Source organism: Mustela erminea, chromosome 19 (assembly GCF_009829155.1).
Source record: "Mustela erminea isolate mMusErm1 chromosome 19, mMusErm1.Pri, whole genome shotgun sequence".
NCBI lineage: Eukaryota > Metazoa > Chordata > Mammalia > Carnivora > Mustelidae > Mustela > Mustela erminea.
This window is the reverse complement of record NC_045632.1, coordinates 16,309,065-16,332,043: the sequence shown is the minus strand read 5'-3', so window position 1 is coordinate 16,332,043 and position 22,979 is coordinate 16,309,065. Positions and strand designations below refer to the sequence as shown.

The window sequence follows — 22,979 nt, the reverse complement described above, 5'->3', positions numbered from 1 at the left end:
GCCAGGCGATGCTTCCAACCACCAGGAGATATTTCTTGAGCACCAGGTGTGCCAGCACAACTCTGAGCACTAAGCACACAGTAGCGGACAGACCACTGTTAGTGGGAGAGAGTAGATGAGAAGCGAAAGGAAGAGGGAAAAGCCACCGTGTGCTCAGTGTCAGGAACTGTTGAGTGGGGCAGCAGGAGAGCAGAGATGGGGGTTGTCGTGGGGATCCCGCAGCCAAGGGAATGCCTCCGTGGGAGGGAGGTGTTTCAGCAAAGACCTGAAAGAGGGAGCCCCTGGGGTCTCTACAGGAGGAATGTTCCAGGCAGAGGGAACAGCCAAGGCAGAGGCCTTGAGGAAGAAGAGTTTCTGGCACATTTGAGGAGCTGCAGGAGGCCAGCGTGGTGGAAACAGTGAACGAGGGGAAACGTGGGAGGAGAGTTCAAAGAGGCGGGGGGGCAGGTGGCGTGGGGCCCCCTGGGCCATGTAGGGACTCTTACATTGAGTGAGGCCGAGCCACCTGAGGGCTATGAGCAGGAGAAACATGATCCAACCTGGGTCCATGGTTCCCACTGGCTGCCTATGGGGACCAGACCAGGGAGGAGTGAGAGCAGGAGGTGCCAGGGAGGCCCACAAGCCAACCTGTGCCACCCTCCTCTCCCCCATTTCCATTTACCAGCTACTGAGGAAGAGGCACATAGGAAACGACATCGTGACGATCATCTTCCAGGAGCCCGGGGCGCTGCCCTTCACCCCCAAGAACATCCGCTCACACTTCCAGCACGTCTTCATCATCGTCCGAGTCCACAACCCCTGCACTGATAACGTCTGTTACAGGTACGCACCCCTGCAAAGGCTCCCCCCAACCTTACACGCACAGGAAGTTGCAGCAACTGATCTCCAGCCTGTAGGCAGTCCCCTGGCGGGTGCTAGTGCCACTATGTGTGCCTCAAGGGAACTCTGTCCTCATGTCCCTGCACTTCTAGAGAGCCATCCTCAGGCAGAAAGGAGCATGGCATCCCAGTTCTCATCAGTGATTCATATTTGCCTGGCATCTTTTGGTTGCAAGTGACAAGAACCCCTCCTCAAGCTGGTTTAAGACAGAAAGACCTTTGTCTGTGTCAGCTCTCCCAAATGACAGGTTTGAGCATAGCTCAATCTGTTCTACTTTCCTGTATGTTGCTTCATTTGCTTGCACCTCTAAGCTTAACCTCCTTCCAGCTGCAAATCCAGCAAAAGGAGGGCTTTGCTTTCCTGGGAGGAGAAGCTCCAGAACTGAGGCTTGCTGACCTGGGTGGGGGGTGAGGAGAGCCCATCATGGAGCGAGCAGTGGCGGAGCACAGGAGTGATAGCTAGAAGGAGGCTCAGAAGATGGAAGGGTGGGGCGGGGCAGACACACGCATGGACACACACACACGCACACGCACCACTCTGGACACAGAGCTGAGGTTTCAGTTCACAGAGCAACAGGCAGCACGGACGGGCCTCAGACCCATTCAGCATCCTCCCCAAGGGCCTAGTCTCACCCAGGGGAGTGGCCCGCAGCCAGAGGCCAAGTGGAAAGTTCTCTGGGTGTGGGGTGAGGATAGAGCTATAGTCCTTGGAAACCAGCTGACCGATGACCTAGGCCCAGGCCAAGGGCAGCCCGTGTCCCTGGAGCAGCACCACAGACTCTGGGGGAGTGGGCTAGGGAACACTCTTCTCCATTTTTTTGGAAATGGTTTGAAATGCAGAAGATACAAAAAGTAAAATAAAAAAGTTTAAAAAAAACCAAAAAAAGTCACAGTCTCCTCCCACCCTGTCCCGCTCCCACCACCCAGTCACCCTGTTAACAGTTCCTTGTGCAACTGGATGTCTCGTATGTATGCGGACAACTACTAAGTATTGCTTTTCCCTGTGTTAATATACACGGAGCGTGTCACACACGCTCACCGACCCTCGAGATCTTTGCAGACCAGTCCCTAAAGTGCTTTTTTACTCCTCGTGACCATGTAACCTGCTCTTGTGTGGGTGCACAAGACTCTTCCCCCAGCTCTGGACATTGGGCTTGTTTCCCATCACCCACGGTTCCACTCCATCCTGCATTGATAATCTTACATATGCTGTCATTGCACATGTGTCCAAGTACACAGCTGGGAAAATTCGTAAAAATGGGGTTCGTTGCTGGGTCCAAGGGTATGTGCACAGGTGCCCTGGTGGTACTGGCAGAATCGCTAGAATCTGCCTTTTTCCTCTGTCAGTGAGGTGAAGGAGAGGAGGGAGGGGGTTCCGCCATGGGGCGACATGTGCGGCTGCTTGTTCATGGGACAGGGAGCAGCAGCCACCAGTGCCCCCGCCTCCGGGCTGGGTGAGCCCGGACTCACCCGTTTGCCCTCCCATGTGCCTCAGGAGCTGGAAGGTAGTCCTGATGAGGGAAGGTGGACTCGTTGACGGGCACACACACCCAGAGGAGAAGGCCGCCTTCTCCCCGGATTAGGGGCTGAGGCTGGGCTTGAACTGCGGGAGTGGGGATGGTTCCCCCTCTTCCCAGCTCCGGCCTGGGCTGTCACAGCAACCCACGGCCGATCCCCCACCTCTCCAGGCCAGCCTTTCCATGGCCTCCAGGACGCTGGCTTTTTTCTGATCCACAGACCCTGGTTTTTTTGTTTTTTTTAAGACTAATTTATTTGAGAGAGACCATGACCAAGCAAACGCCCACGCGAGCGGGGGGAAGGGCAGAGGAAGAGTGAAACAGGCTCCCTGCTAAGTGCAGAGTCCATTGCCTGGCTTGATCTCATGACCCTGAGATCGTGACCTGAGCCGAAATCAAGACTGCACCACCCAGGCGCCCCTAAACGCTTCCTGTTTTTTACAGTTTAAAGTATTTATATTATGCAATATTTTAAAACGCTCTGAAAAGCACAGAAAATAATATAACAGACACCCTTGTGCCCACCACCAGATTTAACAGATGTTAACATTTTGCCATATTTGCTTCAGTTCTCTTTATTTTTAAAGAAAGAAAATGTTAAAGACACAACCAAAGCTGCCCCCACTTCTTCTTCCCTCCTTCTCCGCGGGCAGCTGGACCCCAGACAGACCACACCCTTGTCCCCTCCCCCCTGAAACCCACTGTGTCCCCAAACACATTTCCATCCCAGCACCCATCATGCTGTAAAAACGACTCCTTGGGGGCACCTGGGTGGCTCAGTGGGTTAAACCTCTGCCTTTAGCTCAGGTCGTGCGTGATCTCAGGGTCCTGGGTTGGAGTCCTGCATCGGGCTATCTGCTCAGCAGGGAGCCTGCTTACCCCACTGTCTCTCTGCCTGCCTCTCTGCCTACTTGTGATCTTTGTCAAATAAATAAATAAAATCTTTAAAAACAAACAAACAAAACACGACTCCTTGGCATGGCCCTGGCCTCTATTAAAGGTAACCCCTGTCACGTCCCCCTCCGTGTATCCGTCATGGCATGGGGCTTGCCATCTAGTGGGCCCTAAAGAGATTTTTGCTGGCCAGACAGATTCCTGGCCCAGCGGTCATTGACAGACCCTGAGGAAATGATTGTTGAAGGAATAACTGTGAGTATTCTGGAACTACTTCCTGGGCTCCAGTGACCTGGTTGTGTAGTGAGGTGCCATCCTTTCCAACTCCCAAATGTGCCATTTCTGAGGGGCACGCTGGTGTCCTGCAGCCTGGGAACTGTGAAAACCCAGTCCCACCTGCTGGGATGTAAGGGACCAATTGTTCTGCTTGTCCAGAAACCTTCAGCAGCTTGTAATTTCACGATTCTTCAAATAGTGAATCAGGGGGTGCCTGGGTGGCTCAGTGGGTTAGGCTGCTGCCTTCGGTTCAGGTCATGATCTCCAGGTCCTGGGATCGAGTCCCATATCGGGCTCTCTGCTCAGCGGGGAGCCTGCTTCCCTTCCTCTCTCTCTGCCTGCCTCTCTGCCTACTTGTGATTTCTCTCTGTCGAATAAATAAATAAAATCTTAAAAAAAAAAAAATAGTGAATCAGGACTGTGGGAAGCACCAGAGTCTGTCTGGCCAAGCAGCCAGGTGCTGACTGGAGAAGTTGCAAAGCTGTTCATATTTGTAAAGTACAATGTGGACGCACCTTGAATTAGAAAGATTTGCTGAGGCATCCTATCCCTCCCCCAGGCTGTAGGCGAGGCCTCACCCACACAGTTTTGCACAGAAGAAAACGCACCTGGTTTGTGTGGCCTTCGAAGAACCTTACTCCTGGGAAATGGCTTTTTCTATCAGACCTACAGAAAATCTCCTGTGCATTGGTAGAAATCTGTTCCTCCTTGGCCTGTTCAAGTTTAAGTTGCTGGGTTTGGAGTTTTTCATTAAGATTTTATTTATTTGAGAAAGCGCAAAAGCAGGGGGAGCCGTAGAGGGAGAAAGAGAAGCAGGTTTCCTGCTGAGCAGAGAACCAGATGGGGGGCTCAGTCCCACGACCCTGAGATCATGACCTGAGCCAAAGGCAGATGCTTAACTGACTGAGCCACCCAGGCGCCCCTAAGTTGTTTTTTTTGTTTGTTTTTTTTTTTAAAGATTTTATTTATTTATTTGACAGAGAGAGAGATCACAAATAGGCAGAGAGACAGACAGAGAGAGAGATGAGGAGAAGCAGGCTCCCTGCTGAGCAGAGAGCCCTATGCGGGACTCGATCCCAGGCCCCTGGGATCATGACCTGAGCCGAAGGTAGAGGCTTAACCCACTGAGCCACCCAGGCGCCCCTAAGTTGTTTTAATCAGTAGTGAACCCCTGTGCTGGTGCTGGGCCTTAGCTAAGGTCCAGGTGGCACCTGCTGACGTGGCACTCCTGAACTGGGGGAGGGTCGCTATACCGTGAACAGTGGAGGTGGTGATCAAGGGATCTGGCCTAACCAGCCTGGGATGTGCAGGAGCTCGCTCAACGGTCTCCTGCCCGTGCTCTGGTCCCTTCCAGTCCTTTCTTCATGGGACAGCCACAGTGATCTTCCCAGATCGTCAGTCTGGTCGGCACTCGTTGCGAGCACTTGTGCCTGTCATGGACCCTGAAGGGACAGATGCCTCGCTTGTGTTTTAACTGAGGATGAACAAACAGGCTGCTCGAAGGGGGGCCTAGGTCAAGGGAACCAGTATAGGAGCGTGAGGCATCCCAGGGCCAGCAGCAGCAGGGACACATTACCCACCCCTTTGGCAAGATGAGGGCACAGAGTGGGAGAAGTGTGGCTCCATGAAGAGGGGCCCCTAGATAGGAGCTGTGGCTGTGAGTTGAAGGATCAAGGACGGCAGCCACTGCCAGCAGCCCAACAAAAAGGCCCCAAAGAAAAAGCTGTCTGCCAGCTTTTCTCTCCTGTCACCTCCTGTCATTTCTGCTGCTTCTTGTTGGCAGAATTCACTGGAAGCCGCAGGGCATGGGAAGCCAGGTGAAGGTGACAACCTGCAGAAACCCACCTTCCAGGGCACTGAGAATGGGAGAGACCAGATCTGGGGGTGCAGGGAGTGAATAGCGAGTCCAGATGGTCAAAGCATGGTGAGCTCTCACGATCAAGATGAAAAGCAACTGGGGCGCCTGGATGGCTCAGTTGTTAAGCACCTGCCTTCGTCTCAGGTCATGATCCCAGGGTCCTGGGGTCAAGCCCCACATCGGGCTCCCTGCTTGATGGGAAGCCTGCTTCGCCTCTCTCACTTCCCCTGCTTATGTTCCCTCTTTCACCATGTCGTTCTGTGTCAAATAAAATCTTTAAAATATACATAGATATTTTAAAGGTGTAATAATATATATAGTATATTATACAATACATATTCACTCAAAATTAATATATATTATATTTCATAATATATGTTACGGAAAAAAAAAGATGAAAAGTGCTAACATTCCATCAAGGCCCTGTGAGGCCTGGCTGCCATCCCGCTCCTCACTTTTTGGGCTCAGACCACCCCAGTCTCGTCTTTCCCAGTCAGGCCTTGCACCTGCTGCGACCCCTGCTTGCAGGACCCTCTCCTCAGCCCTTCCTCTGGCTCCTGCTCAGCCTCAGATCCCAGCATACATAATTATCACTTCCTCAGAGAGGCCCTCCTGGATTCCCCATCTACACTGGGTCCTTTTGTTTTGTCTATACCCTATTCACTTTCTTTGTTTTTGTAAGTGTGTGTGTTTGGTACACATCTGCTCCCAGATTAAAAGTTCTGGGGGTCAGGGACTACTCTACCCCCAGTGCTGAAGAGAGGGCATCCCAGAAATGCTTGTCTCATAGAGGCAGGAATGTTACACCGGCCCCCATGTCACGTGGGGGGCGGGTGAGGGGCTGGGAGTTGGAACCTGAACAAGCCTTAAACCGTGTTCCGGTTTCATGGCATATGTTTCAGTCAGGAATCTCATTATTTAAAAATTATTTTACAGTTGGGGGAGAAGCATTAGGAAATCTCTCCTAACACCATGCTCACAAGGTGACATCTTTGTGGAGGAGACTACAAAGCTCTTTAAGAAAGTCCTAGCAAGCTGACTGCTCACGCATTTACAGGGACTCCTACTGGTTTTAATCATCACGGAAACAGCATAGCTCCAGGAGTCTCCGCTGCCCCTTTACACCTCTCTCTGGAGAGTCATGTTCCCCTGCCCCCGGGTGGTGACTGAGAGGGGCTGTGGTCTCTCTGGCTACCTTAAGAAATCCACTGCCCCACAGGCCACTGAGTCTCCACTTAATCAGGCCCTTGGAAGGACATGTCGGAGATAGTCATCCAATCTCTAGATTTGACTTCTCAGCCAATCTTCTCCCACCTCCCAGCTCAGGGCCACTTCCCAGGGGAGGCCTCAGTGGTTGGGGTGCCTGCTTACCTCTCCTCTGTTCCTCCACGTTACACTGTCCCCTGCTGCCAACTGCTGATTTCTGACCTGTCCAGGACTGGAGCGCTGGCAGGGAAATGTCGCCGTACTGTGAAAACAGCTGACCGCAAGTTCCCTGGGCTGTGCAGGGGCTCCTGGCCCACCCTCCCGGGCAGGGAGCCAATGACCCCAGGCTCCTCCCAACTGTCAGTCACCTCGAGAGGCGCCTGCTGCTGGCGAGGGTGGATGCAGGCATCATGGGGCTCACTGCCAGCTTTCTCCAGAGATGTTCCTCTCCATGGGCTTTCTCTCTGTGGTTTGCGTGGGGAGTGAGGGGGCTCACTGGTTTGGCAGAACACATTTTAGATCGTTTCCTTTTTACTTTCTCACTTAGTGGCTATTCGTTTCTGTCACAGTAGCACCTCAGCCAAAACTGAAGTAAGAAGGGTCTCTTCAAACTTCTCATTGCAGTGAATTTTCAAGACAAGCTGTGTAGAGATGATTTACATGTTAAGTAATGTTACACAGGTGTGTGAAAGAAGCGAATCATACGGCCCCCGGGTGGCTCAATTGGTTAAGCATCTGCCTTCGGCCCAGGTCAAGACTCCAGGGTCCTGGGATCGAGCCCCACATTGGGTTCCCTGCTCAGCAGGGAGTCTGCTTCTCTATCTGCCCCTTCCCCTGCTTGTGCTCTCTCTCTCTTTCTCTCAAATCTTAAAAAAAAAAAAAAAAAATCACATAAATGTCCCACATTAGTCAGGCGTTCCCACAGTAATGCTTAACAAACCACCCCAAAATTCAGTGGCTCACAGACACTAGCACTTTCTCTCTGGCCAACACATCCACAGGTTGGCTGAGGTCTAGCTGGCCTTGGCTCCAGGTCTGCTGCAGGTATCCTTCATCCTTCTAGGCCCCTGGGGGCGTGTCTCACAGAGATGGCAGGAGCACAGGAGACAAGCCCACCTTCCTCTCCACCCACTGCAATTCATGCTTTGCTTGGAAGCCATTGGCCAAATCAAGCTACGTGAGACCAGCCCCAAGATCAGTGGGGTGGGCATGTACTCTCCATCAAAGATGGAGAGGGAGGGGTGAATTTTTGCCAAACTATAATCTATCACATAGTTTATATGTAATATGAGAGTAACTGAAGTGGAACAATGCTAGGAGAATTATTCTTGGTACATTAATGGACGTTCTGACATCTGTCCGAAGTAAACGTGCACGTATGTGTCCTAAGGCTGTCTTGTTTCCAGTCTAATTGGCCAGCAACTTACTAGATAGATGTCAATTTCCATTCTTAAAAAGCAAATTCCTATTTCTGATTGCATGTTTTCTTCCTACTAAAGAGAACCTCAAGTGCTTTTTTTTCTACCACGTATTTCTCCCTCCTCAGTATGGCTGTGACCCGATCCAAAGATGCTCCTCCTTTTGGTCCCCCGATCCCCAGTGGAACCACATTCCGCAAGTCTGACGTCTTCAGAGACTTCTTGCTGGCCAAGGTGATTAATGCTGAGAATGCTGCACACAAATCGGACAAATTCCACACCATGGCCACCAGGACCCGCCAGGAGTACCTCAAGGACCTGGCAGAAAACTGTGTCTCTAACACACCCATTGACTCCACTGGCAAGTTCAACCTCATCTCGCTGACCTCCAAGAAGAAGGAGAAGACAAAGGCGCGGGCAGGCGCTGAGCAGCACAGTGCAGGGGCCATCGCCTGGAGGGTGGCAGCTCAGGACTATGCCCAGGGCATAGAAATCGACTGTATCTTGGGGATTTCTAACGAGTTTGTGGTGCTCTTGGACCTGCGCACCAAGGAGGTAGTGTTCAACTGCTATTGTGGGGATGTCATTGGCTGGACCCCAGACTCCTCGACACTCAAAATCTTCTATGGGCGAGGCGACCACATCTTCCTGCAGGCCACAGACGGCTCTGTGGAAGACATAAGGGAAATCGTCCAGAGACTGAAGGTAAGGGGAGAGTTCCACAATGGTGCAGCTCTTCCATGGTTTGGCCTTGGGGAAGCCCTGGTGCCCCCAGCCCCGTGATTCAGGCCAGGATGCTAATTGGCCCCAAGGACGTCAGAATTGCCACTTACACACTGGGGGGTCTCTTGGGCCCTGCAGCCTGGGTTCTTTCTGGGGGCAATTCAGGCCAGGGATCCAGGGCTCTTTATGCCTTTGCCTTAGGAAGACAAAAGATAGGTTTATTCACTGTGGATCTTGATAGAAAATACAAGTGAACGATTATGTTCAAAATGTAAGGGTACTTCTAGAAGAAGTCAAACAATGAAAAGCTTCCAGGCCATTAAAGGTTTGGGGCATAAACGGGGTATGGGGGGTATAAAAAAGCATGGTAAAAGAAACAGTTACATAGCAGGAGTAATTCCACATCCGTAACCACAATAAATGTGAATGGCTTAACTTCCTCTATTAAAAGACAAAGATTCACCATCTGGGTAAAGTCTTACCCTGAGCTCCTAATAGACAGCTCAGGCACAGATTATTGGCCAAACCAAGAGTGGCAGATTGGTTTCAGGTGACAGCTTCATAGGTGGTGGCCTGAAGCATTGCTGAGAAGCACTGGGGCCACATGTGAGCCGTGTGGGAAAGAATGCTATCATTGACAATGGGCTCCCAGTGGATTTCACAGAAGGACACATCATGCATGTGAAATAGAGAAGGGAGCCTAACGTAGACACAGGTTCTGGCATCACAAGTCCTGGCTTCAGGTCCTGGCACTGCCACTGGCCAGCTGTTATGACCTTGAGCCAAGTTCTTAACTAACATACTGACATTTTTCAGATGTCCCTGTCTGAAAAATGAGAACAAAAATTACCCTATATCATGTGAAAATTTCAAGGATTGGATGAGTTATGTTACCCAGAGAAGCTTGCCTGACTCAGTGGGCTGTGACCTCCACATGCCAGTGCAGTCACCCTTTGGGGCTTTTGCATTTTCTCATTAAGTTCAAGTTGGACTGATGGAGCCCTGCTGTAAGCTTCCCTGACCCCAAAGTTCACGCTCAGTGTTAGACAGCAACCTCAGTTGTGAGATCCAAGAACCAGGGCCTCCATCTGTTTTGTTCGCTTGCTTGTGCTCTCTGCATAAATCAGGGTTGGCACATAGTAGGTGTTCAATAAATACTGATCAGTTGGTCAGTTGAAGGAGTTTAATTGAACCCTGACTGTGTGCCGATAAGCAGCATGCTTGTGCGAGCTGAGTCATCCGCCCCACAGAACGTAGGTACTGTTCTTGACCCCACTTGACAGGATGAGATTGAGGCTCTGACAGGTATAGACTCTCGCAGAAGGTCATGCAGCCAGCAGGTGGCAGACTGGGGTCTGAATCCAGGTTTTCCTGACTCTGAAACACATTTGTACCGGAACTCAAGACTGGTAGCTAACTGCTTGCTTGGTATCCCCACCCGGGTGTCTCCGAGCCCCTGAAACAACATGTCAGAGAGCAGGTTCCTGCTTTTCTTCCACTGCCCCCAGAGTTTTCCTGTCTCCAGAAAGGGCAAGTCCATCACTTCATTTGTCAAGGTTAGAAGCCTTGGCATCTGCCCCACTGTTCTCCTCTCACTCCCACATCCCGTCTGATAGTACCACCTCCGGTTGGCAGACTCCAGCTCCTCTTCCCCTTCCACAGCCTCCCCTAGCCTCTCCTGGCCTCCTCAGTCACCTCCTCGCTGGTCTCCCTTGCCTCCAACCTTGCTTTCCCATGGTCTGTCCTCAGTAAGGCAGTCAAGGGATCCGATCCTATCACTCCTCTGCCCAAACCCTCTGCCCCCTCTAGATGGAACCCAGAGTGCTTTTGGTGGCCTCTGAGACCCTGTGTGACCTGGCTGCCTGTCGGTCTCTCTGCTCTGGGACCATAGACCTTTGCTGCTTCCTGCATGTACCAGGCAGGCATCCAGCCTCAGGGCCTTTGCACTGCCCATGCCCTCTCGCTGGAGCACTTTTCCTGATCCCCCCTGCGGCTCACTTCCTCCTCTCCTTTAGTTGCATGTCACCTTGTCAAGGAGGCCTCATTATATAAAATTGCAACCCCCCAGCTTGGCATATTCCACCCACTTACCCTGCTTTAATCTTCTCCATAGCACTTACACCATATGAAGCGTATTTATGTATTTGTTGTTTGCCGCTGTGTCCTCAGCACTGAGGTTGGAATACAGCATGCACCCAGGGAACTTGTACTGAACGCTGGCTGCATGCTGCCCCATAGTAACAGCAGAAGCGAACGTCCACGGAGGGCTGTCACACCCTGTGCAGCGCCTTGCACAGCTCTGCACTTTTTCCTCCCCAAAGCCTGGTGAAGGAGATCCCCTTCTCATCCCTGCTGAAGAGTATTCTTCCTCCCAAAATCCTGACAGCAGCTCGAGTTTCTTGAGCAGTGACCATGCCGGGCACCATGCCAGGTGACATGTTTTACCCACATCCTCTCTCTGCTGCTCCATCCCACGCCCACCCCCGGCCCTTTTGGCAGCGCAGCGGCTTACAGCCCGTTGTCCCAGCCCCCCTCACAGTCTCCGTGCCCCAGAGCCCACTGAGCATCCAGGTGGCCAGGAAGCGATGATGTAAGCCATCTTCTGTGAAGGGACAAGCCCATCATACACGAGTCATGACAGCAAGTCTGCTTTGCCAAGTCCTCCAGGGGAAGGAGTCCACACCCTCCCCAGCAGAGCTAGGATTCAGACATCCTTCATTCATTGAGTCAGCAAGTATTATGTGCATCTCTCTGAGCCAGGCGGTGCTGGGACAGCAGGGACTGTGCTAGGCCCTAGCTGCCCTCCTGGGGCTCCCCTCTGAGGCAGAAATTGAACAAGGAATTACAAGTGCCAAGAGGTTAAAGAGGGAGTATTGAGCATGCCAAGGGAACCCGTCTTGGGGAGAGGTGTCAAATCACAGGTCAGATGCAGCCCTGAGACCTATTCGGTTAATTACCAAAGCTTGACCTTGAGAAGATTTCACGTGTGGGTAGCTCTCCAGAGCCTCTGGCTACACTGGGTGCATGTTGGCACAGGGCAGTAGGCAGCTGAAGCAGGCCCATGGGTGCTCCCTTGCAGCGGGGGCACATGTATACTATTTGACCACAGGCCCATCAGGGAGATGGGCTTCATCAGTGAGAATTGCTTCTCACTTATCCTACCCACCAAGTTCCCCAGCTTGTGAGCCTCAGGGAGGTCCCTGAGGAAACAACTTTTAAACTGAGACAAAAGTAAGAAGTTGGAATCATCCTGGTGCAGAGTGAGGGGGAAAGGAGCAAAGGGGGCAGCGGGGAATGCAGCATGGAGGCTAATAGCAAAAGTTAAAAAAGTCAAGTCTGCACAGGTTTTACATCTGTAAGATAAGCAAATCAGTTGTACCTGCCTCACCAGTGAGAGATTGGAGAAATTAGGCCTATGAAGGGCTTAGTCAGAGCCTGGCACACAGAGATCAGTCCCCAGGAAAATTAACTTTAAAGGGGAACTGGGGAGTGTGGCCGCATGGCATGGCACAGGGTCCTATGAACCTATACGTGTTTGGTCTCCTGTGTTTGGCTCCCTGTGCCAGGGGGCCTTTCTGGAATCTTGGAAACATCAGGAGTGCTTCTGTTCCTCAGTTGGGGGTTCCTTAGGTTCATTAGAAAAGCAAAAGGGATGGAAGTTGCAGGACCACAGAGACTCCTGACCAGCTCTCCCTTCCCTATCCAGAATGGTCCAGAGCAGCTATAGTTGGGGGTTACAGACTGGGCTGCTGAGAGAAAGACTGAGAGATCCGGGAGCTGAGACAAGGTGGAGTTTATTTCTTTCAATTAATGCTCAGGCTGGTCACGGTGGCAGGGACAGCTCCATCCCCTTCGTCTTGTGGCACCTCCTTTCCCTTCCGTATTGCTTGGTACCACTCTATAGGGACGTCCCTGTGGGCAGGAAGGAGGAAGGCGTGAGTGGAGGGCAGGCAGTTTTATTTGGAAGAAAACGAAGTAGAAGCGCCTTCACATCTGTCCTCTTGGCCCCAACCAAGTCACGTATCCAAAGCCAGCTGTGACAGAAATGCAGGCCTCCTCTGGGTGGCCAAGTGCCCATCCAAGTCTGTTGTGCTGTGGGAGGTCTTGTCACCAAAAGCAGGAAGGGAAGAAGGGAGGCTGGATGGCAGCTGTCAGGCCCGCAGCGGCCTCCAGGGAGGTTGGGCCCTCCCCATCCCCGCCCCAGGGATGGTGTGGCCTCATTGGTCACCGGCGCAGACACACGGGACATTTCTCTGTCACCCGCAGCCAGATTCTTTGGCCACAAGGGTTACCACTTCATGGGGGAGAATGGGGACTTCCAAAGCAGAGTGGGCTAGGACAGAGCCAGTCAGAAGTTTCCCATTCAGTGCACTAAACACTAGACTTTCCTTTCCAACCAGTTTAAACTTTCTAGTTCTGGACAACGTCAAACAGCCATAAAGGAGGACTCAACCTAGCAAACCCCCAGGCCGTCACCAGTCCCCTCGGCTGTCAGCCAGCCCATGGCCACTCTCGTTTCTTCCTTCCCTGTTTTCCTTTCCCCTGATGATTTTGAAACAAATCTAGGACATCCTATCGTTTCATCTGTACATATGTCAGTATTTCTCTCAAACATACAGACTATTCAGAAAACAACTGTTTTGTCATTACCATCCATCGAACAGTCACAGTAACTCTTCAGTGTCCCATGAACAAGTTGGGCTGGGAAATCAGTTGCTGGATCTCGATCCAGAATTGTGGAGAACAGGCTAGGAAAGGATACAGTCTCCCAGCCCGTCCCAGGGAGGAAGGGTAAGTACTCTTCTGGGGTGCAGTGCTGGGTCCCTCACGTGTGCCCCACACTGTGCAGACTGTCGCCTTCTAAATCAGACGAGGTTACAGCCACAGGTGAGTGCTTCCCCATCCACATTCTCATTTCCGGCCGTCCAGTCTGAGCAGTGTGGCTGGATTTGGGTTGCAGGGAATACGTGTGCGTAAATGGAGGCGTGAGTGTGTAGAGTGATTTGGGACCTAAAATGTCCTCTCGGGGCATAGTGGTCAGAGAAGGGTGAAAGCCCCCGCTGCAATGGGTCCGTCGTCAACAGCATTTCTAACCACAGAATGGCTTCCCATCTGTAACTGGAACTGTTATACGTTCTCTTTCCTTAATGCATTTTCCAGGGAGTGTATACCGATCTTGATGTGACTTGTTCAGGAGCCATAGCTGTGGCTTGTTAAGTTAATCTTTTTCTCCCAAGAAGAGAAGGGGATTCCTAAGGACATGCTGAGGGACCAGGGTTCTCCTTGACGGGTCCTCTTACCTATAGTTATACGTGGTCGTGGCGACAGTCACACACAGAGGAAGCAGGGAGTGAATCAGAGGCAAGGCCTTGTATGGTCTGGTCAGCTCCAGCTTGGAGGACGGTCTGAGGAGGAGCTTGGGGAAGGGGTTTTTCTTTTAAGAATGGCACCGTGAAGTAAAGAGTGAGGCGCGAGCCCCCAACCAGAGAAGATCCCAGGATCTCTGGTCGCCTACTTTGGTCAGAGTCACTGGGTCAGGATGAAATACTAGCGGCTTAAAACAACAAAGATTTGACTGTTGCTCACACTCCCTGTCCAGCTTAAGTTTGGTGGGGGTCTCTGCTCCACATTGTTCTCATTCTGGGACCCCAACTGAGCACAGACAGCCACTCTCTGGAACAATCTCAATAATCATGGCAGAGGGGAAAGGCCCATCAGAGGGTCTCGGGCCGACAGTGAAATGCCCCAGCCTGGATGACATGGCGGTTCCACTCACAACTCATTGACCAAAACAAGTCCCAGAGCCCACGCCCCACAAGGGGGCCAAGAAGTATAATCCCACTGTAGCTAGCCCACCAAAGGCTAGGGGCATTTGGAGAACAGGGCTCATGACTGCCATGGTCTCCGCCAGCTAAGAAGCCACGTGGTTGCCTATCCACGTGTCTTCGGAAGTCAAGAGCCCAGGCTGGGGCTGAGTGGGTGTTTGTGCTCCTATATCCTGGCATCACCTGGGAGGTCAGGGTCTTTGGCCCTCAAGGGGGAACCTCTCTGTGCAGGGGTCGTCCAGAGCTGGCCCCCAACAGCTTCGGAGGCTAGATCCTGCCTGTTGCCTACAGGTCATGACCAACGGCTGGGAGACGGTGGACATGACCCTGCGGCGGAACGGGCTCGGGCAGCTGGGCTTCCATGTGAAGTACGACGGGACGGTGGCCGAGGTGGAGGACTATGGGTTTGCCTGGCAGGCCGGCCTCCGGCAAGGCAGTCGACTGGTGGAGATCTGCAAGGTGGCCGTGGTCACACTGACCCATGATCAGATGATCGACCTCCTGCGTACCTCTGTCACTGTCAAAGTGGTCATCATCCCCCCTTTCGACGACGGCACGCCCCGGAGGTAAGGACATCTGCCTTGCAAGGTGAGAGCCAGGTGGTGGGATGGCAGCTTCCGGAGTGCTGGCCCCCGAGGCCCTTTCTCAGCAGGAAAACTGGTGATGGGGAGAATCAGCATCTGGCAAACACCTGCCGGATGCCACTTACAGTTGAAGCTCTTCAAACGCCACTGTCCCCATTCCATGTCCACAACAGCCCCATGAGGTGGACACCCTCATCAGTCCCATTTTCTAGGTGATGCGCACAGCATTCAAAGTAGCTTGCCCCGAGGACACACTGCGCTTGGTCCACTGCTTCAGCACAAGGTGCGAGTGCCCTTCAAAGTGCTGGGGAGACCACAGGGACCAAAGGGAGCAAGCATCTGCTCCCTTGGAGTTTGTGTTCTAGAGGCAGAGACAGGCGGTAATTACATAGATACAATGCAGGACCAAGCAGTAATGAGGTTTAAGATTAAAGCAGGCTGTATAAAGGGCCTGCAGCGTGTTGGGAGAGCTGCTCACGGATCAGGCAAGGCTCCCGGACAAAGACAGCCACGTGGTCTTGTTGGGCTAGGGGCTCCCCAGCAAAGTCTGCATAGAGTCTCGGATGTGTGTGTGTGTGTGGCTCATCCGTCCGTGCAGCACGGAGACCAGGGTGGCTGGGAACAGGTGAGAGGTGGGGCAGCCTTCCAGGGGCGCTTACAGGCATGGGGACAAATTGGGTTTTATTCCACACGTAGTGGGAAGACAACGAAGAGTTTGTCTTGTTTTTTTAATGGAACACTTCAAACATACCAAAGTGTACTGAGCCCTGTTTCAACACTTACCAACACTGGGCCTGTTGTTTTGTTATTTTTCAAGTTCTGTACCTCCCCTCCCCTTGGATTATTTGAAGCAGTCCCAGTGATTAGATTGTATCTCTGCCCAATAAGAACCTCTAAAAAATTAGGACTATACTTAAAATTTTTACCAGTAACTCAGGATCACGTATCCATCAGTATTTACCTTTCTGTTGTATCTTTTATAGAATCTTTTATAGAAAGAATTGTTTTGTTAATCAGGCTACTCCTGTTGTATTTGGTTGATGGGTCTCTTCAGGCTCTTTTAATCTACAAGCTTCCCTTTCCTGCTTTTTTTCCCCCCTTGGAATTTATTTTGGGAAGAAACCCCGGCTACCTGTTCTCTGGAGTTTCTCACTTCCTGCATTTAGCTGCTTGCATCCCCCTGGTGTCCCTTACCCTGTTTGTCTAGCACATGGATTTCCTGTGGACTGGAGTTTGATGTAGAAACTTGATCCAAATCTGGTGAGATTTCTTTTGGTAACAACACTTCTCAGGTGTGTGTCTGTTGCAAGGCACCACGTGTCTGGTTGTCCTCCGTGAGTGGCCCTACGGGCAGAGGGTTCCGATGGTGGCGCCTGACCTGTCATCATACACTGTCCCCCTCAACAGCCATGTGTCATTATTGCCTCGATCAGCTATTTCATTGTGGGTCACAGAGTAACAAGTACTGGTCTCAATTCCGTCATTCCTTCTTCATTTATTGGCTGAAATCTTTCGGTAACTTTTTGGTTACTCTGGGGTAGAATTTATCAGATAGGGAAGGCAGGGTAAATGCTGCTTTTATATCGGTGAGTCGGTGCCCTAGCGATCTCCAGCTGTGGCCAGAGACAGAGAGAATCACTACATCCCAAGCACTGAGCACACAGCTGCACAGAGGACAGTCAGGCCTTGGCCCTCGGGGAGCTACTAAAGTGGATCAGGGGAAGCAAACAGCAAGCAAGGGAATGAGGTGATTTCATATAGCAAAAGCGAGAGGCAACTGAGTGTCATGGGAACACAGACTCTGCAGTGACATTACCTAGGGTTGACTCTCAGCTCTTCCTCATTGTGAACCGTGGCCCTGGGCCAGTGGCCTCATACCTCGTGTCTCAGTTTCTTCATCTGTAAAATGAGGGAGGTAACAGATCCTTTCCCCAAAGATGGTGGTGAGTTTGGAGAAAAGCTTTGTAAATTAAGCTCATGGACCAGCACTTGGCCTGTAGGGGGCGCTCTAGAGACACCAGCTGGGAGCTACTGGGTGTGAGGAAAGTAAAGAGAGCAACCTGACTTTGGAGGGTGAGGAGGAGCCAGAAGAAGGGCCTTGCAGGGACCTGGTGGCCATCACAAAAGTGAGGACAGAGGCCCTGGGCTTGTTGCCAGGCAGCCAAGAGGTTCTGGAGCAGAGTGAGCCAAGAGGAAGGCTGACATGAGGTGACATGTGACCCCCTCAAGGCTGGTGTGACCCTCACTTTACAGATGAAACACCGAGGCCCTGAGGGGACCCATCAGTTGTGCAGAGTTGTACAGCTCCTAAGCAGCAGACAGACCTCAGTCCAGCTGCCCAGCTGCATCAGAAAGTCGGCGAGAGCTGTGCGCATGCACGGCTGTGCTTGCTCCACCCGCCGCTTCCTGCTTGCTCTGGACTTGGTCGGGGGCAGCTCTGAGCATGCCTCAGCCCTGCCCCAGGGGCTCAGCCTGCCCTCACCCCCCTCCCCAGTCTACCCTTGGGACTCCAGTCAAGCCCCCCGCGTCCCGGTCTCTCAGCCCTCTTATGGCGCCAGGGCCCAGCCACACCCGCTCCAGGCTTTGCAGGGGCAAGTCCAGCCAAAGCAACTCCACAGGCCAGCTCCCCAGCAGATCCCCCCACACTGTACCTTGTGCTGCACACACCCTCACACCCACGCGTGTGCACACGATAAGCCAGCCCACCTGTCCAACGACTCTGCACCGGAGGCCACAAAGACATCCCTGAATCTGCAGGTAGGGACCAACAGAAGCAAAAGTAAAAGTCTGCAGGCTCCCTTCTCTGGCTTTGGGGAGACCAGGCCAGAGAGGGTGTCACTAGACACAGGAGCCCAGTTCCCTTCCCTCATTCGGAAAGAAGCTATCATCCTACCCCCCTTGGCAGGGCAGCCACAGAAACAGGATCTCCTGTTTTCAGGGGCAGATGTGGGTTGGGACTTGCATGGTTTTTGTTGTTCTTGAAATGCAGAGGGGTCTGGCTGACCTCATTTGCAGAGCTGGTCGCCCTAGCTCTGGGGTCTCTCCCAGCCTTTTGCTGCAGCCCTGGCCTCCTGGGTGGAATGTCGAAACAAGCCCTGAGCGGGGACACACGGGGATGGGCAGAGATGCTCTCGCTGCCGCCAGCAGGGCTCTGTATGGTGTACACCTGGACCCCACACTCCTCAGACACCGAATGGTAGAGTGGCTCATCCACACACTCCCAGGCCATCGGACAGGGCTTCTCAAGTGAGTACTGCACCACTGGCCATAGCTGAACTGGGAGAACGTCCCCCAGCCTGATAAGATGGTCATCGTGACGTCGGCCACTTACAACAGGCCAGGAGGAATGCTCTCGTCTCACTTTCTCTGCCGCTTCCTGATGGAGAAGGCCATCTGGGATGTTGCTCCTTCATTTGGACTCTGGAGCTCTGGTCAAGGGGGTTGGAAACTCCTCCCTGAAAAGGGATATTGAAGCCCCACAGGTGAGGGAGCAGGAGGGGTAAGAAAGGAGGCGGTGAGGAGAAGAGGGCTCTGGGCTCAGGGGCATCCTCTCTCAGACATCTCCTGCACGTGGCTGAGGCCGGAGGGTGCTGTCTGCTGTGGCATTGCTGCCAAGACTAGAAGCAATCTAAGTATCCAGCCGCGCTGGGTATTCAGGACCCACTGGCTGAGTAAATCCCAGGTCATCGTGTGATGGGATAGTACTGGATTGTTTAAAGGAAGTAAATTGAATTTGTATCGAGAGGGCCTGGTAAGTAATACTGTTAGTTGGGGGACCCGAGGGGGAAGCAGGATGGCTTTTTGTTTCTGTTTTAAATAATATTTGCATAGAAATACCTGCCTAGGATACTTCTGAAAGAACATATAAGAAACTGGAAGCTGTGGTGGGTTCTGGGAGGTGAAACTGGGAGATGGGGAGGCCCTTTTTGTCCCACTTTCACCAGCTTTGTCTTGTGTCAAAATCATCACTAGCAGCTTGGTAAAAATGCAGATTCCCAGGTCCCCAGGCCAAGAAGGACTCCTATTCCTGTGGTGAGACCCGGTGTCTGCATTCTTCTGCTGTAGTTTGGGTGCTGCTGGTTCTCAGACCAATAGGGAAAGATTTGTTCCGGAGCCCCCAGCAGGGTGTGGTTGGACCTCAGAAGGTGGAAGGGAGACTTGGCCTCTGAGCATGTGGGAACAGCAGGCAGACTGGCCACAGAATCAGCTGGAGAAGGTGGCAGTGCCAAGTCCCCTTTGTTAAGCACCTGGCGGGCACCAGACTTTGTCCTAGTGCCCTAGAACACCTGCAGCCACCACTGTCTTACAGATGAGGAAACAGCTTCCGGAAAGAAATCCTTCACCCAGGGCCATGCAGGCTGGGGTCTGAATTGGCCATCTGGCCCAGAAGCCCTGGCTCCCCACCACCCGATGCTGCCTTCAAAATGCCTGGATAATACTTCCCTCTTGGAGATCATGCGCAAGGGCTCCTGGCCAAAGGCCATGTTGTCAGTAACTGGGAGAGAAGTCCGGCACCCAAGAAATCTCACTGGCTCCCAAACCAGTCTTAAGTGGCCCATGTGGATAGTGATTAAAGTTGTGGCCTTTGGAGTCAACTTACTGTATTTAAGTCCCGTTTCCCCCTCTTACTGGCTGTGTGACCTTGGACAGGTTACTTAGGTTCTCTGTGTCTCGGTTTACTTCTCTCGGAAGTGCTGTTGTCAGCGGTCGGGATTCTGGCTCCCAACAACAGAACCAGCTCAAGCTTGGTGAAGCAAAAGACAGACTTCCCTGGCTTCTGTTCCTGACAGACAAGGAGACAGAGCGAGATTTAGACTGGGCCCGATGCAGGGACCTGGATGCCCTCACTGGGACTCTTCATCACCTGTCTCCTTTTCCTAGCTTGCTCTCATTCTCGTGGGACAAAGGTGACCCACCCTTCTTCCCAGTTTCAGCATAGGACTCCCCAGCACAGCAGCTCCAGTGAACCCCACATCTTCCCCCATTAGTTCCAGGAACAGTTCCAGAGTTGATGCCATCTCCACTTGGCCGCACATGGGGCATGTGACAGTCCTGTGCCGATCCTTGTGCGCAGGGGAGGGGGAGGAGAGGTTTCTGATCAGCCAGGCCTGGGTGACATTCTCACACCTGGAGCCAAGAAGTGGAGTCTGCCCCACAGAACACACAGACCTGTTCCCAGATGTAGGAGCTGAGCCAGCCAGAGTCGCAGGGCTATGATGGTCCCCTCATCCACTTACGTCTGGGTTCTGCTGGACATTTGTACTGTTGTCATTCCTCCTGTGGTACCTGGTGAGGCGTTGGCACCTACCAACCCAGAAAGATTGCCAGAAGGAGCTCTGACCCTAATGGTGCAGAGGAGCACAACATGTTGGGCCCAGGAGCCCCAGCATGGGGCTCGAGTCGCCTTCTGGAGACTCCTCAGCAGCCATGTCCTGAGCCCCCAGCCACCAAATCCACTGCATCTTTTGCCAGTCCTGAAAGTCCCCTGGGCTCCAGAGGACCCAGGAGAGCCACAGAGGCTCAGCTCGCTGAGGGCATGAGTGCTTCCAGGCTGAGGGCCCCCAGCTCTGCTCTGACATCTGCTAGAACATGGATTTTGGGAGCCTGGGGCATGCCCCCGGGGCACGCCCCCTGGGCTCAGAGCCCCCTCCTGTGCTGCACTGCACTGCACAAGGGGTGGAGAATTCGGGGCCGTGGATCGCCCATCCTCAAGCCAGCAACACCACGGCCTGTGTGCCAGCCTGGTCTAGGGGGAGTCACAGGCCCTTCTGCATCTATTTCAAGGTTCCGGATTTCGTGGCTTTTTTTTTTTTTTTTTTTTTTTTTAAACCACCCTGCAAAGTAGGTCACCTGCTCCTCTTCCAGCCGCCTTTGAGCTGCTTTGGAACAAGGCAGATACTATCCTTTGATTCTGAGGGCATCTGCCTTTCTGGCCCCCAGTACCGCCGCAGGGGGGCTGGGTGGAGGGGGAGGCTGAGCCATTCCATGGAGGACACTGGTCCACTTGAGGCCTGGGTCAGGGAGAAGGGAAAGGAAGGAAGACGAAGGGAGAGCAAGGAGCAAAAATGAGGTGAGGGAGAGGGGGCCAAGCGGTCAGAGCCTCTAGGGTGGGCCCTGTCCTGGCTGACTTCCTGAGCTGCGAAGTTTCAGACCAATTTAAAGGGTACCTACTTGGCCTTTAAAATAGGCCCTCATGGTTCAGATTTAGCCAGGAAACCCAGCCCAGAGTGACCAGGCAGCAGTCTCTCCTGGGCAGCAGGCATGTGTGCTGCGGAGCCAGGGCCCTTCTGAGTAACGAAGTTTTTCTTCCCAGGGGGTGGCTGGAGACCTATGACATGAATACCTCGGAGCCCAAGACAGAGCCGGAGAGCTTGCCTCCCGGAGGCCGGCCCCCCTACCGCAGCAATGCTCCTTGGCAGTGGAGCGGGCCGGCCTCCCACAACTCGCTCCCAGCCTCCAAGTGGGCCAGCCCCAGCGCTCCTGGCCACGCCCAGTCCCTGAGCCGGCCCCCGAAGCAGACCCCCATGGTCCCCTTCCGGGAGCCCCAGCCCCTGCACAGCAAGAGGTAAGGACTGATGAGGGGGCCACCCCGTGTCCTCCCGTCTGCATCCCGCTTTTGTCCTATTCTCCCTCCTCCCTCTTTTGTCCAGTCTCTTTCTCCTCCCCTCCTCCTCCTTATGCTTCCCTCCCTCCCTTCTTTCTGTTGTTTCCTTTCTTTTTTTTTTTTTAATTATGTCAGTCGCCATACAGTACATCATTAGTTTTTGATATATTGTTCCGTGATTCATTGTTTGCGAATAACCCCCAGTGCTCCATGCAATCCATGCCCTCCTTAATGCCCATCACTGGGTTCACCTATCCCCTACCTCGCTCCCTTCTAAAACCCTCAGTTTGTTTCCTTGTGAAGTTTTCCTTTTGGGCCTCTTCTGTGAGGGCCCAGTGCTGGGGAGCTCGGTGTCTGAGGCGGGAAAGCCACCATACCACGTGTGATGGAAACTATGTATTGCTTGAAAGCTCAAGGGCCTGATGAGCACCAACTCCAGGGTAGTGATCATTTCCGGGGGAAGGCAGGGAAAGGGGAAAGCCCACAGGCAGGCGTGTAGGGGTGCTGCCATTCTAGTTCGTGGGTTAGGGGGTAGCTTTGGGAGTTTGTTTTATTAGGATGGTGCATACCTTACAGACAAATCATCCTGTAGGTGGTATATATTTTAAAATAAAGAAAAATTGCTAAATGAAGGAATGAAGGAATGAAGGAATCCTAACTTGTAGAGGTGCCTTCTTGCTTCCATGGCCCCTGTCGGGCCTCTGTCAGGGCCCCAGAAGCTGAGGGGCAGGCACAGCCGTAATGGGAGAGGGAGGGCAAGGACTGTCCCCGCTTCTGGGCCCCACCCTTTGCTCGCTGCAGCTCTCCCTGCATCCTGATGGGTGCATGGCCGGTGCATGGCCGATGAAGCAGATGGGATGTGGTTGGGCCCAAGGGAGGGGTCTGTCTTCCATCCTCTGAGGCTACTGGTATCTTTAACTCATCCTTCCCTCTGCCCTCCCTTCTTTTTCTGTTGCAGGCCTGTCAGCTTCCCAGAAACCCCTTACACAGCATCACCAGCAGGGGCCGACAAAGCCCCTCCCTATCGGCAGCCTTCTGGGAGCTTCTCCACCCCCGGCTCGGCCACCTACACGAGATACAAGCCATCCCCAGAAAGGTCAGAGTCTCTTCGCTCTTAACAAATTAAGGAATCTGTGAGAGCTGGGGATCCTTCTTCCCCAGGAAATCCACATACCCTGCAAGTTTATTTGCCATTT

General features: G+C 52.9%; 1 protein-coding gene across 4 annotated transcripts in view; it reads left to right on the top strand.

The window, feature by feature from the left end:
- Positions 1-22,979, top strand: part of SIPA1L3 (signal induced proliferation associated 1 like 3) — a 234,986-nt gene that overhangs the window by 153,787 nt on the left and 58,220 nt on the right. For all 4 annotated transcript variants that reach the window (XM_032326312.1, XM_032326309.1, XM_032326311.1 and 1 more), the window contains exons 8-12: positions 665-822; positions 8,176-8,752; positions 14,887-15,161; positions 21,493-21,744; positions 22,742-22,879. In XM_032326312.1, coding sequence (XP_032182203.1) covers positions 665-822; positions 8,176-8,752; positions 14,887-15,161; positions 21,493-21,744; positions 22,742-22,879 — 1,400 coding nt within the window. The remainder of the gene's footprint in view (positions 1-664; positions 823-8,175; positions 8,753-14,886; positions 15,162-21,492; positions 21,745-22,741; positions 22,880-22,979) is intronic.